Source organism: Haliotis asinina, chromosome 15, assembly GCF_037392515.1.
Source record: "Haliotis asinina isolate JCU_RB_2024 chromosome 15, JCU_Hal_asi_v2, whole genome shotgun sequence".
Taxonomy (NCBI): domain Eukaryota; kingdom Metazoa; phylum Mollusca; class Gastropoda; order Lepetellida; family Haliotidae; genus Haliotis; species Haliotis asinina.
In genome coordinates this window covers 6,414,101-6,430,317 of record NC_090294.1, presented here as the reverse complement: position 1 = coordinate 6,430,317, position 16,217 = coordinate 6,414,101, and the positions used below count along the sequence as shown (strand labels likewise).

Below are 16,217 nucleotides of genomic sequence, written 5' to 3'. Positions count from 1 at the left end.
TGCATGACGTGCTCTTAGCTGTAGCATACCAACAGCCCTCTCTTGCTGCTCTGTTGTTCGTCATGGCATGGTATCGTTTGTACCGGTACAATGAATATGTAAGCGGTTTTTAAACTGTTTGGGGCTATTTTGTCGTGATGCAAGTGCATTTCAATGTTCATGAAAATGGTTCGATAAAGTCCATATTTGGCGAAACGCACGCTTTTGTCGAGGGACATATCGTACTGTTGCGTTCGAGCAATGTTTTTAAATGAAAACCGAGGATTTGAACCCAACTATGGTTTCATTACATAGAAAAATATCTTGGTATAGTTTCTTTTGCCCGTCAGTTTACAATGAAACCAATATAGTAAGGAAGTCTTTCATTCATATATCTTATCCATTCCTTCCTATGCTTACGTCTACGCACTTCGCAACTAAATTGGAATTAGGCGTTTGAAATTATCCACCCTGAGTACCGATAGTTTTACTGTAAATTCTGATAACTACCTTTGCTCTTCACAGAGAACAATGTCATGTGAACACAACCAGTATGTTGACGAGGTAAATGAAGCCAAAGATTTTCTGGCACCAGAGGATGAAGACAATTGTAACCAAGAACCAGGTGCTATAGGAAATGTTATATATGGCGTTGATGAGGTACCGAGCCCATTCCTGTTGCCGTTGTTTGGCATTCAGGTAAGTACATCCACACCACTCTAATCATCCCATTATAGATATGAGCTATTGCACTCATAACATTTCCCCGAAGAGATGTCCAATCTATGCCAGTATACCAGTATTGATCAGAGTACTAGGGCCCTGAAGTCCTCTGGGTATAATCATAACATCAGCAAAACCTATTTGTAAGGGAATAAAATACAGTTAAGCTGCTTGGTGTTCTGCTTGGCGATTAATACATTGTATTTATAATTGTACTTATGTCGGCATCGAGTAAACGTTACAACTATTTACAGATTGAATGATAGAGATGGGAAATTTAGAAATTTCACTCATCAACAAATCTTTAGCGATTAATCGATTATCCGTCGTGAGTGGATCTCTACAACGACAACTATAAAGAAAATTATAGAAGTAACTGATGACATAATTGCATCACCCCATTCAAAAACAACACCCAACACTACCATCGACAAAGAGAAACTACAGTTAAAGAAACATATTACGGTTGAAACACAATCTAACCCTGACGGAAGTATATAATGATGGCTCATATGCAGGTGATAGAAGCAGGTTTAGCATTAGTTTCAAAGTATATTTGAATGTTTGCACAAAAACCAGATCCGAAAAAAAATTCTTACTAATGCTACTATACTTTGGTTTCGCCCCTTGAGTCGCATGTTAGTAGCAGTCGGAGGTGCATGCATCTACGGCGGACGACATGATACGTAAATACTTCATTCTGTTATTACAGATACGTACCTTACCAATATTTCCAAATGAAAGGCAAAGAATGTCATTGCATCCCGCTGAAATTAGGGAAAAGACAGTTAAGTCAAGAGTTGGTCAACTGAACCCCTTGGAATCATAAGAATACGCGCATGTACAGGACTTCCTCAAGCAGCGTTATGCGTACTTCTCTATAACCGTTCCTAAACTGAAGATACTGTATGAAGTACTATATACATGTGTCACAATGCTTTCAAGACATTAAGTAAAAGTTCATGTATCCTGACTCCTAACGTCATGCATACTCACGCATGTATAATGGACATTTCAGTATGGCATAGCTATTCAGGTTACAAGCTAATAATCTTGCCTCGTTCATCTTGCCTTCCTGAGAAGCATTATCCTCTTTACCAAGGTAACGGGCTGTAAAGCCTTTGAAAACTATTATTGGCGCTAAATATTCATGACTCTTGTAGTTCAGTGGGGACAATTATCATAATCTGTCTAGAAATCTGTAGCAGAAAGGCCCTCCTTTTTCAGCAACTGATGACGTGCATTGGTGGAGTGATAGCAATCCCTCTACTTACTTGTACAGTCATTTGTGCAGATGAACTTCCAGAGGTAAAAGCTCGATTTCTCAGCATATCGCTGTTTGTGTGCGGAATAGGGACAATTCTCCAGAACATCTTCGGTGTCAGGTACCGCCCATTTCAAATATATATATATATGCAGTTACAATGAATATTTGCGCTGTTTTTGAAAAGATGTCTAACACATACAGAGTTATAAGAATTATCTTTCGACTTAAGGACGTCATGGGTTTTAGCAGACCACGAAATTTGAGTAATAGAAACGCAATGTAATGTTTGCTCAATACAACGTGTCAACTGCAGCCATATTTAAAAGGAAAAGTCGTTCAATCATTTAAATGAATTTCCTTTTTGATCGAAAAATACGTCCGTGTTTTTTAAATTCACACCTGTCTCATGTGCATGTGCTCGTTTGACCAAGGAAGGACATGTTCAACGTTCCAGATTACCAATAGTCCAAGGTGCGTCTGCAAATTTTCTGGCAGCAATTGTCTCAATGATGGCGACAGACAGATGGAAGTGTCCTGTTGAAGGTAAAGTTTCACTACTTGTTGGATGTAGGTCACCAATGTTGGTCTTTGGATGTCGTAGCATTATTTCATATCAGACGTACGGTGATATAGCCCTCGCAAAAGATATTATAGAACGCCAGATGATTACAGAAATACAAAGTGTTCAAGAGTAGAAATGAAGCATTCCGAGGAAAGAAGCGTAAAGTGGAACATGTCTATCAACAGACCTGGTTAATAGTGTCTTCTAAGCATACTACAAAGCCAGAAATAAGAAAGAGGTGTCCAATCAACGAATAAGCTCGTCCTGGGCAAACATCTGTTTCTGTGTTATGCCACTAGGATATAAGCTCCAGAAGACGAAGGTCTTGTCCATATTTTTCAGTAGATAGGTTTGATGTTCACTGAGATGGTACGTATTAACCTGAAGAGAGCAGGTCGATCTATACATACAGGGGTTGTGATTACAAGGGGCGTGGAAGCCAAATGGACAAGGAGGTATGGGTGGATTCATGGTCATTCTTTTTGTTTAGGTGGTGATATGTCTGATAAATAACTATATCCAAACCTGTGCTTATGTTGTTGTCATGGAGCGCATTAAATACTGGCTTGGAACATGTCAGTGACCTTCGGAGGGTAATCTAACGTATCGTATTTTAAGCGAATGCTCATTCAGACATCGCTTAAATGGTTTGAATGTGGATGACTGTTACCTTCCTCAGCCAGTGCATGAAATGCCTGACTTGCACTTCTATTTCATTCATAACAACGAGAGGTTTCGATATGAACAATTTATGAAACTTGTGTCACATCTCCACATGTGTTTCACACATTATTATATATACCCGTCTTATATTGCCAACTGTAACATGTCTACAGTGTTGATATATACTGGTCTGTGCCATTTCTCTGATACTATCTACAAGCACACCACATTACTAGGTAGCGTCCATTAGCTTCACACATTATTGTATATCCCCCACGAACGTCTCGTATTGGAAAGTACCCGTCACATGTCTGGCATATTGCAATGTGTCTGAATCCTCTCTTTTGCACTTGTGTGACTCTCATCATCGGATGTATTGTTGTGCAGGAACATCACCACATCAAGGTAACGGGACAAAAGATATGCATTGGGTAGTCTTGGTGCGAGAGGTAAGATGTTATGAGAATTCACACAACACAGTGATACCTCACTTAGTTCCTGTCTCACTATTCATGAGATAATTATTTGATCTTTGCAACAGTGTTCATTTTATAATAAGTGAACACAGATTCTGCGTCTGTTGCAGCTGAAAATTCTGTAATGCGCCGAATCGCATTCCATAGCACAAACACAGTGTTGTTTAGCATGTAGTGCAACTGGTCAACTGTTAATGTTTCAATGCAAGAGCAACACTTTACTCGACAATCTAGGATGCGAAACTGTCTGTATTATAATTATATGAAACAGCTACATATTGTTCAAACGGATAGTGCTTAAAAGACAAACACATATAAAGCACATCATTTTTTAAAAAATTTCAGACATAAATATATTGGTTAACGTTTACAGTATGATTGAGTATGTAACAACATAAGTGATTTCTTAATCCGACTTTCTAATAGATTCAGGGCAACTCCATGCTGGCATCCCTGACACAGATTGTGTTGGGAGCAACAGGTGTCTTGGGGTTACTGTTGAGATTCATAGGACCACTAACCATAGCGCCGTCCATTGCATTGGTTGGCCTGTCTCTCGTCCCGCTTGTGACCACCATGTGTCAAGACCAGTGGGGCATCAGCACTGGGTAAAACCATTTTACATTTTGTTTAGTTTAAGAACCAATTCATAACATGGCACCTTATTACAGGAACATTTACAGACCGCCATCATAAATCTAGAACATTGCTATGAATGTCTTTAACAACAATGTTAACGACCGTATTTCAGCCATATGAGTGAGTTGTACATTACTATCAATAAACCTAGACAATGTAAATATCTGTCCACAAGGGATAGAAAATCGCAACCCCTCTTTTGTCCTGAAAGTGTATTAAATGACTACAGAAACATTCGTGAAAATGAAGTGTGCACCCCGTCAAAAGTGTGCACCCTCTTTCTCAAGAAGCTGTTTCTTGGGGTTTCAGCCCAAGTATGGTCTGATCTGTTAGTGCGGTCATTTCGTGGCCATCAACTGAGCATCATGGTCTTGATGGCTTGATGCTAGTGGCATGTCATGAGTGTTGAGCTTCTGTAGATAACGTCTCGAAAGCGTTGCGATCGTTTCGATGACTATCGACGAGATGTTTCCACTAATATATGTAGATGGAATATCTAACTTAAGAAAGAATAGTTTATACGTATCGCACAGTTTTTCCGTGAATATGTGTGCAGTAATAACATCAATTAATATATTCGTTTCGTGAAAGCATGCGCATACATTATGAAATAAATATTACATGATCTCGTGACGGAAAACAACATTTATGTCCGATAGAAGACAGCCACTGTTTCTTGTCGGTCATGTGGAGACGTCACTGAACTACAAAGAGAATCCTTGCCTGACATTTTATCTGAAAGGAAATGTATATGTTTCCATCGTTTGTCCATCTGTGTAAGAGATCAGTTCATACACCACTTTTCAATAGGCCACTTTCAAGATAATACACCGTGAATTGAAAAAAAAGCACCCCACAATGTTCAGTAGTTATAGAATATTGGTTTTTCCATAGCTTTACATAAAAGAATAATTATTTGGAATTTGTATCATCCTGCCATAACTTCTTATTTTCACTGGCAGCACAATGGTCCTTGTGATATTTTTCGCCTTGTTCCTGGGGACATTCCAAGTTCCTACTCCAGTTTATTCGAGAACTAAACGGTGCCACATGAAACGGTTTCCTTTCGTCCAGATGGCTCCTGTGAGTGAACAGTTTCATAATTTGACTTTAGAGCTTTTACACTACTATGCCATGTGATAAACGTGAGTTAAAGGTATCATCCATTGATCTGTGTGGATTTGGTTTCCAAACCTCGAGCGTATTCAGGGTTTCAGGACAAATACAATCTGCAGGTTATTGAGTAACCAGTATCTGAAACGTTGGGCAACTTCGTCGATAAAAATTACGAAAAATGTTGGTCAGGCATTTATACAATAAGTGTACATTCCCACTAGCAAGCGAGGTGTTATGGCTAATATATTCGCGTATGTACATGACGATCGAATAACTGCCAAATAACCCACTCTTTGTACACACCTGAACCCGAAGTAGAGGAGGCGAATGAGACAGCTTCTTCTTTTTCACATTTAGACATGAAGATTTATAATGACAAAATTCTCTATACTATAGTATCTGACAAATGGATGATTTGAACATTTTCATTGTCGAACAAAATATCAGCTGATGCTCTAACCGTTGGTGTTGACAGTACACAATGTCTTCGTTACAATCTCACTTGCTCGTCCTGCTAAAATGTCAAAAGACATCATGCAACTCTTTGCTAAATACCTGTTTGATTCAGGTTACAACATTCAACCCCAAAATAAAGCTTCTTAAAAATTTAGGCATGCGAATGATATTTCTAAATTGACGTACCAGCGACACAAAATATATCTAATGTCAATCTTAAAATATATTTGAAACATGTATTACCATATTGATGCAGATGAAGAAGAAACTTGTCTTTGCATATGTTTGTTCGGGGGCCACAGGGTGAGCAGTATACCCTTTTGCGAAAGCCTGGTATATCGCCACTCAATAGCAATTCAAAATCACATGCCCATGGCGTACCTGAAAAACAAAAACAAAAACAAAAACAAAACGAAACAGGACAATAGTCGATTTTACTCATACAATTCATAGTCAGTAGGTATTGTCAGTGTCACTGTGATGACACGGGCACCCGCAGTTTTGATCTGATACCTTCATACAAAAATGGAAATGCATTACGATATTATTGTAATTGAACCTCCTTTAAGGTTCTGCTTTCCATCGTCGTCATGTGGACTATTTGTTGCGTGCTGACAAATGTAGGCGTGTTTCCTAGCAACAGCACAGACCCTGGTTTCCAGGCCAGGACAGATTCAAGACTCCACGTCGTGAGGGATGCCCCGTGGTTTTATTTCCCATATCCAGGTACAGGTTTACAACTAATGGCAGATACATTCACTATCAGTTTCATCGTAAAGTATATAACAAAGCAGAGTCATCGACATGTCTGGTACAAGACAAGAGCATTTCTCTGTTCTTCCATTTCACGATCATTTAAAGATGATAACCTGTACTACCTCATGTAATACACTATACAGTAAGAAGGAATGGTTTTCAGCGCCATGGTAATTTAAAGAATTGGTGTAAGAGATTCCACCTAAACGGGATAAAATGTACAGGTAACATTTAGAAGAATTAAAGACCTTTTGACGTTTGTTTGTCTCCTCAAAATATCTCTTTACATTTTGGTTTGCAGAACAAAGTCGAGACTAGGTACTACATTGTTCCTCTGTGGAAATGTCAGAGGTATTTCATTCATAATGCTGTAAAACAAAATGTCGTGTACACTGCTCTTGGGTTGCTGTTTGTGCTGGGAATCACTCATTATCAGGCCACATGAGATAACGACACACCTTCACTTCATCATGTTGCAGGGCACCTGGGCTGGCCTACTATCAGTGCTGCCGGGTATGTGGGGATGCTGGCAGCTGTCATGGCCTCAATTATAGAGTCTGTCGGAGACTACTTTGCTGCTGCACGTGCCTGCGCCGTCCCTCCTCCCCCCGCACATGCTGTAAATAGGGGGATTATGATGGAGGGTCTTGGATGCTTGATAGGCGGGAGTGTCGGTGCTGTGCATGGGATAACATCTTACAGCGAAAACATTGGGGCTATAGTTGTAACCAAGGTCTGCGAAGCTAAATGCTTCAATGTTTTATAAATTATTGATATATACATGTACTTCTGAACAATATGCATTCTCACCAGCCATTATAAACCTTGAGCTTTTCTGGTGGGAAATCGAAAACCATTGGAACAATGCTGCTGAGACCTTCATTTCTCGCACTCTAGCTGCATGGCGGTCTGTGTTGAAATCACGAGCATCAGTCGAAACATGCATCAACAAAGTCAGTCTGACTTCCAGAGGTGTATGTTGCTGAAGGGCTTAAGTTATCATGTCTGTCAAACCACCAGAAAGCTGACTGTTCTAGCCAACAAGACTGTTCTGTTGCACAACTGAAGAGCTTTTGACGTGGGGTATTCTCCTTCTTCCAGGTTGCAAGCAGGTCTGTCGTCATCACAGCAGGTGTCATGCTGACTGTGTGTGGCATGCTGGGTAAATTCGGTGCTGTGGTCAGCCTCATTCCTACTCCAGTGATTGGCGGAGTGGCCCTTGTGACTTTCGGAATGGTGGTCGCTGTCGGTTTGTCAACTCTGCAGTTTGTGGATTTGTCTTCATTAAGGAACCTCATGGTGCTTGGTCTGGCGTTGATGCTGGGGATGATGCTACCACAGTGGGTGAAACACAACCCCAAAGCTATTGACATAGGTCCGTATCACCGAAAAGCTGTTTATCTAAAATCATCCCGTCAAACATAGACTCGTGAAATGAGGGGTATGCAATATCTTCGAAAGATTTTTTTTAAAAACATACTATTGCTAATTGAAAGTAAGTCTAGGGATTCATTAAAGCCGGGCATTTGTTTGTACTAAAATGACACTGTTTATTTGAGTAGTTTGTCATGTTAGCAGGTACTTTTAATAGGCGTTATCAACAGAGACTCTAGGTTACAACGAGAAAGGCAAACCGTATCATTGTTTGTAGAAATATAGCAAACTAAAGACATATGGCTAGGGAAATCCAAGCAGTGTGTTGTGAGTTAGGATCCGATCGTATGAACATCTATATCTGTTACAAAAATTGGGTGAAAGTGCCATCTGATGTTCAGGTAATGCTGAACTGACCCACATCTTGAATGTCCTTCTTGGAACTCCTATGTTGGTGGGCGGAATAGTTGCGTGCGTCCTCGACAACATTGCTCCAGGTAAACTGGAATTCCAGTAGATACTACAACCTTCCTTCTGTATATTTCAGTGTTTCGCTCCACTGTGTGCTAATTAAATGATGTGATAGCAAGAGGTAGATATACTCTGCATAATGTGTAAAATTAAGTATATGTCTATTTTTCAGAAATTAAGCATGCCAACATGTTTCAAAGTTAATGAATTAGTGTACGACTTGTGCGGATTTCCTTTCCTTAGGTTGATCCCTTTATTTTGGTTTTATATCGTTATTGCTTTACACACTTGAGACAATGGAGTAACTAGCCTTGGATGAGCGTTCACATGTACCTCTTAACCAGAAATAAGAGATGAAAATGGAGTGCTAATATAATGAAATACGTATTCCTCTAAGTAAGTAGTGTCTTTGGAACTGTAGAAAAGGGGAAGTGCAGTATTGATGGAACTATGCATGTTCTAACATCCAGGAACTGCAGAAGAGAGGGGAATGCTGAAACTGAGAAAGGAAGAAGTCGAGGTAAACATGTCTGTTTCATGTGTTGACACCTCTGCGTACGACCTGAAATTCATTACAAAGTACCTTCCAGAGGGTCTCAGTTGCAGCTGGTTCCCAGTGTCCCCAGCCTACAGAGAAGGATGCCGTTGTCGATATGGAAGAAGGCATCAAACTCAATGTGGAAAATAGCTGCTCCAGACCTCGACGATAACTTCATGCACAGCTGCAATAATCCACTGGAACGTGTTATTAGTACCTGTATGTCATTTACACCAGGACAGGACAACTGTAATCATTGTATCTATTAAGAGCAAGTGTATATTGTGTTGTTCTGCTTGAAAGAGGCATTTCTCGATAACATCATGCACAGCTGCAGTAATCCATTGTTCATTAGTACCTGTATGTCAGTTTACACCAGGACAGGACAAGTGTATCTATTAAGAGCAAGTGTATATTGTGTTGTTCTGCTTGAAATAGGCATTTCTCTCAAAAACAAATGTCAACGCTTTCCTTGTCAGATGTAGTTTAGGGCACAGGTGTGCTTCTTACTATATTTCCAGAATCGCCTTAAAATACCCAGAACAGTTTGCCTAATCCCCTTTTGGCATAAAATCAGTCAGAAGATGGTTAAATGGGACAAGTACATGCACATTATAAACATTAGCAAGACCAGTAGACTAGTATTGTACACCCGGATATATGGCCTAAGCATCTTTCGGATATTCGAACTCTTTATCACTGCAAGATGATTATTAATATCACTGACCTAATCCCAATCACCAATGCTATTTAACAATACATTGCCTATATTGTAAATAGACTGCTCCGGTATGCATCTGTGTGCTGTCATTGCAGTAATGAATATTTACCAGTGAACCTAGGTAATTGTAGAACATATTTGAACAATATAGTATTTCGTGCAGCTGGCTTCACGGCAAATGCAAGTGATCAGTTGTTCATATAAGGTTTGCACATTTTCATCCTGTCACCTATATGTTATATCTAATTATCTCCAGTACTGATATGTACAATCGTATTGCAAAGTCAGTCTACTAAACTATGTATGAAGGATATACAGATCAATAAATGTAACTGGTTAAATATCTAGTCATGTAATGTAAATCATGTTGGGGAAAAGAACTCTATGTGTGTATGGTGAACAAAAAGAACATTTCTCTCCGTTCTATCTTGCAAGTATTTCATTGAACGAAGATATGTTGTGTGTATGTTCTTTGTAGAAAGTGCACTGCCTCAACTTTCACGACCAGGTAAGCGAGAGATGTGTCATACGGAGATTCCAAAACGTTATGATTACCTTAACACACTACCTGTGACAATTCGGGTTTATCTATCTATCTGTTTGTCTGTCTGTCTGTCTATTTGGCTGTCTATCTGTTTGTCTGTCTGTCTGTCTGTCTATCTATCTGTCTGTCTGTCTGTCTATATACGGCTCGCTTGCTATTCTTGTATATATATATATATATATGACAAGAATATATTTCTTAACGAACAAGAAATACATTAATTGGGATATACAGTGTGTTGGCGGTCATTCACATTGTAGGTGTGCCATCATAAAACTCGCCATCACACCCTACAGACCCTCTCCCCAACACGCCCTCTAGCCAGAACAACTGAACGGTCCCTTACATCCTGACTACAAGATGTATTACTCGGTGCGTTCGATTATTCATTCGGCCTGAGTCAACCGGGTTAAGGCAGCATATACCACATTCAGCACGGACTAGATACAGTTACGGACTAGCTGCAGTTTATCAGTGTAAATCTCAGGGCGACTCGTTTAAATCTGGGTAAGAGTTGGGTCGTCAACCTCAATGTGCAGAGCACGGCGGAATATGTTGCAAACAGTATCTCAGGACAACACCAGAAAAAATTAACACGCAACATTAAATACAGCATTGATTACAACAAATACAACAAGAAATGTGGTGGTGGGGGGAGGGGGGGGGGATCAGCTGTTTTGTACAGATAGGGCGCACCCGTTACAAGGCGTAGAAATCTTAATGATGATACCTTAGGGTTAGGGTTACAGTGCATGGGTTTACCCGAGTAACCCTGTTACCAACGCCACTGTGTAGAACTGGCTAGGGGTGGGTAAATGGTAAGACGGGCACTGATGTGACGTCTTGTGGAAGCCTATACCCTGTGTGGAAAACTGGAGCGGATGGTATGGTACTTGTACCCCGAGTGGAAAACTGGGATGAGTGGTGTGGGAAACTGGGACGGATGGTGTGGTAACCTATACTCCGTGTGGAAAACTGGGGTGGATTGTGTAGAAACCTATACCCAGTGTGGAAAACTGGGGCGGGTGGTGTGGAACTTGGAGGGTGTGGAAAGCTACACCCCATGTGGAAAACTGGGGGCGATGATGTGGAACATATACCCCGTGTGGAAAACTGAGGTGGCCTATTTCTCCGTCTGTCTGACAAGTATAGTGATTTTGAGGTACCATGACATTGAGTGCTTTATTCTTGCCACACAGTGGCCGTGTTTAAAGCCAGTCCTTTCACGTCCGTACTTGCAGTATCTATACCACTGATAAGAAGCTTGTCCAAACATTATGTTTACATACAGTATGGATATATAGGCGTGTTAAGAAACATTCATTTTGGTCTTGCTGAAACATAAAGCTAATATGTAAATTACTGCTTGCGGCAGAGTAGATTCAAAAAGAAGACAATATACAAAGTCATCAATTTCCCCCGGAATGACAAAATACTCTTCATGAATATATGTACTAGTTATGACCATGTCAACTGTTTTACTGTGTATATGTTACAGTAAGATTGTGAAATCAGTTATGTCAGGAAATGACTACAACGTTTAGACGTTTAGACGTTTAGACGTCTGGACGTCAAACGACTAAGAGCGTCAGCCATTTTGCGTCATGTTGTGTGTCAACCATCAATATACTTGAGACATTTCATGAAATTTCATTTCATCTTTATGTGGTGGACAGGGGTATGTGAGGTAAGGCTGCTCTGGGACACAGCAAGTGGCAAGGAAACAGGTGTGAATGCTTCAAAGCCAAGCTGATGTCTAACAGTCACTGCCACAATAGTTGTAACTATTAGTGACAATAACTGAAGTTGAAATTGTGATCCACGTTTGTAGATTAAATTATTCAGTGAAGTTCATGAAATCACTGAAGCATTATGTCACTGATTGTTGTTACACAAAATGACGGGAAATGGCTAATCCTCCAAACCGTTTCACAAAATGACTGATTTCACAATCTGACTGTAACATATATATCAGTGAGAGAGTGAGTGAGTTTAATTTTCTTTAATTCTATTCCAGCTATATGGCAGCCTGTAAATAACAAAATCTGGACCAGGTATTACAGCGATCAACAGCATGAGCATTGATCTACATAGTCGGGATAGAATGATATGGATCAACTAAGTTAGTGACTATATTGCAGAGTAGAAGGAGAGTGGGTGTTAAACTTCTGTTTAGGAAAAGCGCACTACCACCAATTTCAAAGTCAAAATTGCTGCCATGCAAATGTAAAAATATTGTATTCAGAAACACAAAAGTAATAACAAAAGGTACCAGTACCCCATATGACTTATCTATGTGCCACGTTCGACGAAGAAATGTTGAACAGTCTTGAAGTTCTGGCCTTGAAAACACTAATGTGCACAAAAGCACGGACAGAAAGACGGACGGACAGGATTTCAATTCCGATAACAAAGCATTTTTCAAATTATCTTCAGTTGAAAATGTGTTGATATTGCCTATAGTGTGCCCTGTAACTACAGCATACGCCTCCTTCGGGTTTTATTGCAAGTATGGACAGTGTATTACTATCACACGTCTCATATTGGTTTGTTGTAATTATGGATAGTACAACACACGTCTCATATAGGTTTGTTGTAATTACGGACAGTGCAACAACACTCATAAATGTTTGCAGTAAATATACACAGTACATCACTCATCTCATTACGGTTTTATTGATAGCGATAATCTTATTTAGGTAACTGGCATGTGCCAGGACAAAACTGTGTGGTACATAATACCTATATGAAGTTAAAATGAACGACTTACCAGCAGAGCTGCAATGTGATGGACAGGGAAGGAAAATTCGATTGTCCGATAAACAACCCAGCTCAGCTTTCCACACAGGTTTCAGGTTTCCAAGTCAGGTGACCTTAAGTCAGATGAGCACTCGTTATTCATCAGGTTTAGGAACCATCTGCATGCAAAGTCAGACTCTCTTCACAGAGCGGAGTACGTTAGATGTACTCTCGCAACTTTAAACATATCCAATATTCATAACTGACAGCATCACACTAATAAATGTAACATATGCTTTAACAATAGCAACTGACCATATCCGCACATATACTGTTGTGCATCATTTTCAGATAGGTTTTAACCAGTCTTTTTTCTATTACGAGGTATGCTTTTAGAATATTTTTTTAAATCAACATGAACGTTCTAAAAGGGCATGTATGAATTATGCCTGATGGTGGAAACCGATACCTCTAGAAAGACACACGTGTATATAACGAGTGCCAACATAACTGTTGCCATTCTCCGGCAGATATGTAAAGCAACAGCACACAGCAGCATCAGCACGAGCTTGCAAATCCAGCAGTGAGCCAATGTCTAGTAAACCAAACGATTGTGTTGTTACTACCCACTAGATAAAGCCCTGCCATCTGCACACCGAATTCAAAAAGGTTAAGAAACTGAAGAGATGTTAAGGTTATACTTTCACGAAAAGTTCCTATAGAATGATGTGCATATGATTGCAAGTGGTCACTCCCACTGGCACCCCAGTAAAAGTCCGACGTGATCGGATCTGGACAGCAACCAGCAGCCAATAGATTTTGTCTATATGTTTGTGTAATGGATTTCGAATGTCTCCATGTGCGTGTCCACAAGCATGGCGGATTTGATTTCTGTTGGAGATTCAAAAGGCTAACTTTACCAAAATAATATCGGAAAATGTGGCACTGCCTTCTCTTCTGTATTCTCTCTGATTAGCTTTTACATACACTGCAATGTCGAACCTCTCGCCGAGACAGTGGAACCAGCCTTGCGTTTAATCATTAAGGCAGTGATTAATCATTAAGCTGTCAGAACTTCAGAGTCACATGCCAGTTTCAATACAGCAGATACATTCCATGTTCCTTCACTCGGCATGTTGATATATATGAGATAAACAAAACATGTCATTATGAATTAATATTTTGCACTGTTATTCGCTCTACGGGGACAAGGACCCCACTCTCTACATTTCACATTTGGAGGTCAGACATTGTCATCTTGTACAGCTTTGTCAGCTACCCTGTCATCTATGTTCCAACGTTAAGTGTCGAACCCTCCCAGTGTCTTTATAGTCTTATAAGAGAGATATGCAGATCTCGTTTTTAGCGCTGTTAGTAATTGCATCACAGATGATATCAAAAGACCTGTCACCTTTAACGTTAGATGAGTCGTTTTATCCCTGATTCGAGGTGAAGCACCTCTCATTCCTTGTCAAAATTCACAATGGCACTGGATGTCTTCTGTCGTTCTGTTTGGTGACGTGGAGTGTCATGGTTCACATTTTTGTCTGGGTAGATGGATCATCCGGGTCGATGGCGTATGTGGACCTCTCGTTTTGTCGTTTGTTTGTTATCACAGTGTCAGGTGCCTGCGGTACGATATCTGTACAGTTTCTGTCTTCCACCTCACCTAATTGATTTAGGATTCATTAAGGTTGTACATGCCTTGGACGACCCTTCACTTTACAGGTGGTCACGGGCTTCGTCACTAGTCGGTGGGTAATTCAGATGGTACTTGTTTAGTGTTCATGTGTACTTATATTATCCCCTATATAGGGGCATTGTGGGATTCACTATGATAAAAGTTCTGACACATATGCTTTGGGTGCCATCTCTAGTTATATGAAGACAGAGTTTGTTGTGAATATGAATCTTAATAATGAAGTCTACATCAACTACATACATTCTGCTGCCCTGACGTTAACCTAACAGACCTATCTTAATTTAGCAATACATCACCCATCTGCATACAGATCCTATTGCCACGAATTACTTTCAGAGACACATCAGTCTGCTGCCTGCATTTAGATCCACACATTAGGGTAGGGTCTGTGAAGCCAGTAGACAAACAATAGCTTGTTCAGGCTCTTTAAGAGGCGAAGACTAACACCACATATATTACTCAAACATTACACGAAGGACATTGTATGTATTGCGTTTAAAGTGTTCAGGCATATATTGGTGTGAGATGGGCCGTTGAAATATTTATATACTAAATGATAGATTATCGACAGAACGCAAAGATGTCGGTACAAAAGGACAAGGTGTAGATAGACGAGACGGATGCCTTACATATTACGAAAGCAGCGAATAGGCGTCATGGAAGGCTCTGGCGATATGGAGTGACCCATGAAGAGATCTCACACAGTGAGATACGTTATATACCCCTCACAAAACGTTGACCAACACTATTTTTTAGTCTAATTACATTTATTGAAATTGGAAATCATGGAGTGATGTAATAGGAAGGCGAAACACATGTACACATATTAACAAAATGAAAGCAAGTACAGTAGTGCAAAATGTGGTGTATCGATGGAGCAAAATGTTAACAATAAAAGTTTTGAATTGTGAAGCAGCTGCAGTGTTCATTGATGCGTCTGACCATCACGAGCACGGATACAAGCTTCTACTCGTCTTTGTATTGACCAGATGCGCTCTTAAAGTTGCTGTTATGCAATGTTCTGCCATTTTCTCTGTAGCGCCTGTTCAAGTTCACGACTTCCAATAATGACCTTAGCATGTTCGGTGGGATTAAGATCAGATGACCTTTTAGGTCAGTCCTTATGTGTGATGTTGTTGGTGTAAACAAAATTATTAAGTACCACGTGATATGAAGGAAATATTTCTTTTATTTCGATGCCATGGCTGATTCATCATTCCTTGATGAGCAGGAAAGTCATCTGTAATAATAGAATTATACATTTACGAGCTTTCTGTTAAGTTGTGTGATTCTAATGATAGTCTAACAGTATTTTCGACATATTTGGTATGGCTGATACTATGTAAAGCACGGAGCTGCTACTGTTATTATGTAAAATTTTGGTTATGTAAATACAAGTTCAAACTTGTGCGTCCTTGCAATGGGTTTTCATTCATACAGTGCCAAGCAAACGTGTACTTTTTTAAAAATTGACCTTTGTCCTTACCCAAA

General features: G+C 39.9%; 1 protein-coding gene and 1 long non-coding RNA gene across 2 annotated transcripts; both read left to right on the top strand.

Moving 5' to 3' along the window:
* The first annotated feature begins 2,029 nt into the window (after positions 1–2,029).
* LOC137266301 (uncharacterized) lies at positions 2,030–3,658 on the top strand. Its single transcript, XR_010954970.1, has 3 exons — positions 2,030–2,087; positions 2,424–2,512; positions 3,582–3,658. It is a non-coding gene; the product is annotated as an uncharacterized lncRNA (long non-coding RNA).
* Positions 3,659–3,864: 206 nt separating this feature from the next.
* On the top strand, positions 3,865–15,831 carry LOC137266226 (solute carrier family 23 member 2-like). Its single transcript, XM_067801724.1, has 10 exons — positions 3,865–3,915; positions 4,097–4,278; positions 5,272–5,392; positions 6,451–6,607; positions 7,117–7,370; positions 7,739–8,012; positions 8,413–8,508; positions 8,953–9,002; positions 10,220–10,249; positions 15,766–15,831. The coding sequence occupies exons 1-10, from the start codon at positions 3,865–3,867 to the stop codon at positions 15,829–15,831; spliced, it is 1,281 nt and encodes a 426-aa protein (XP_067657825.1).
* The last annotated feature ends 386 nt before the right edge of the window (positions 15,832–16,217 follow it).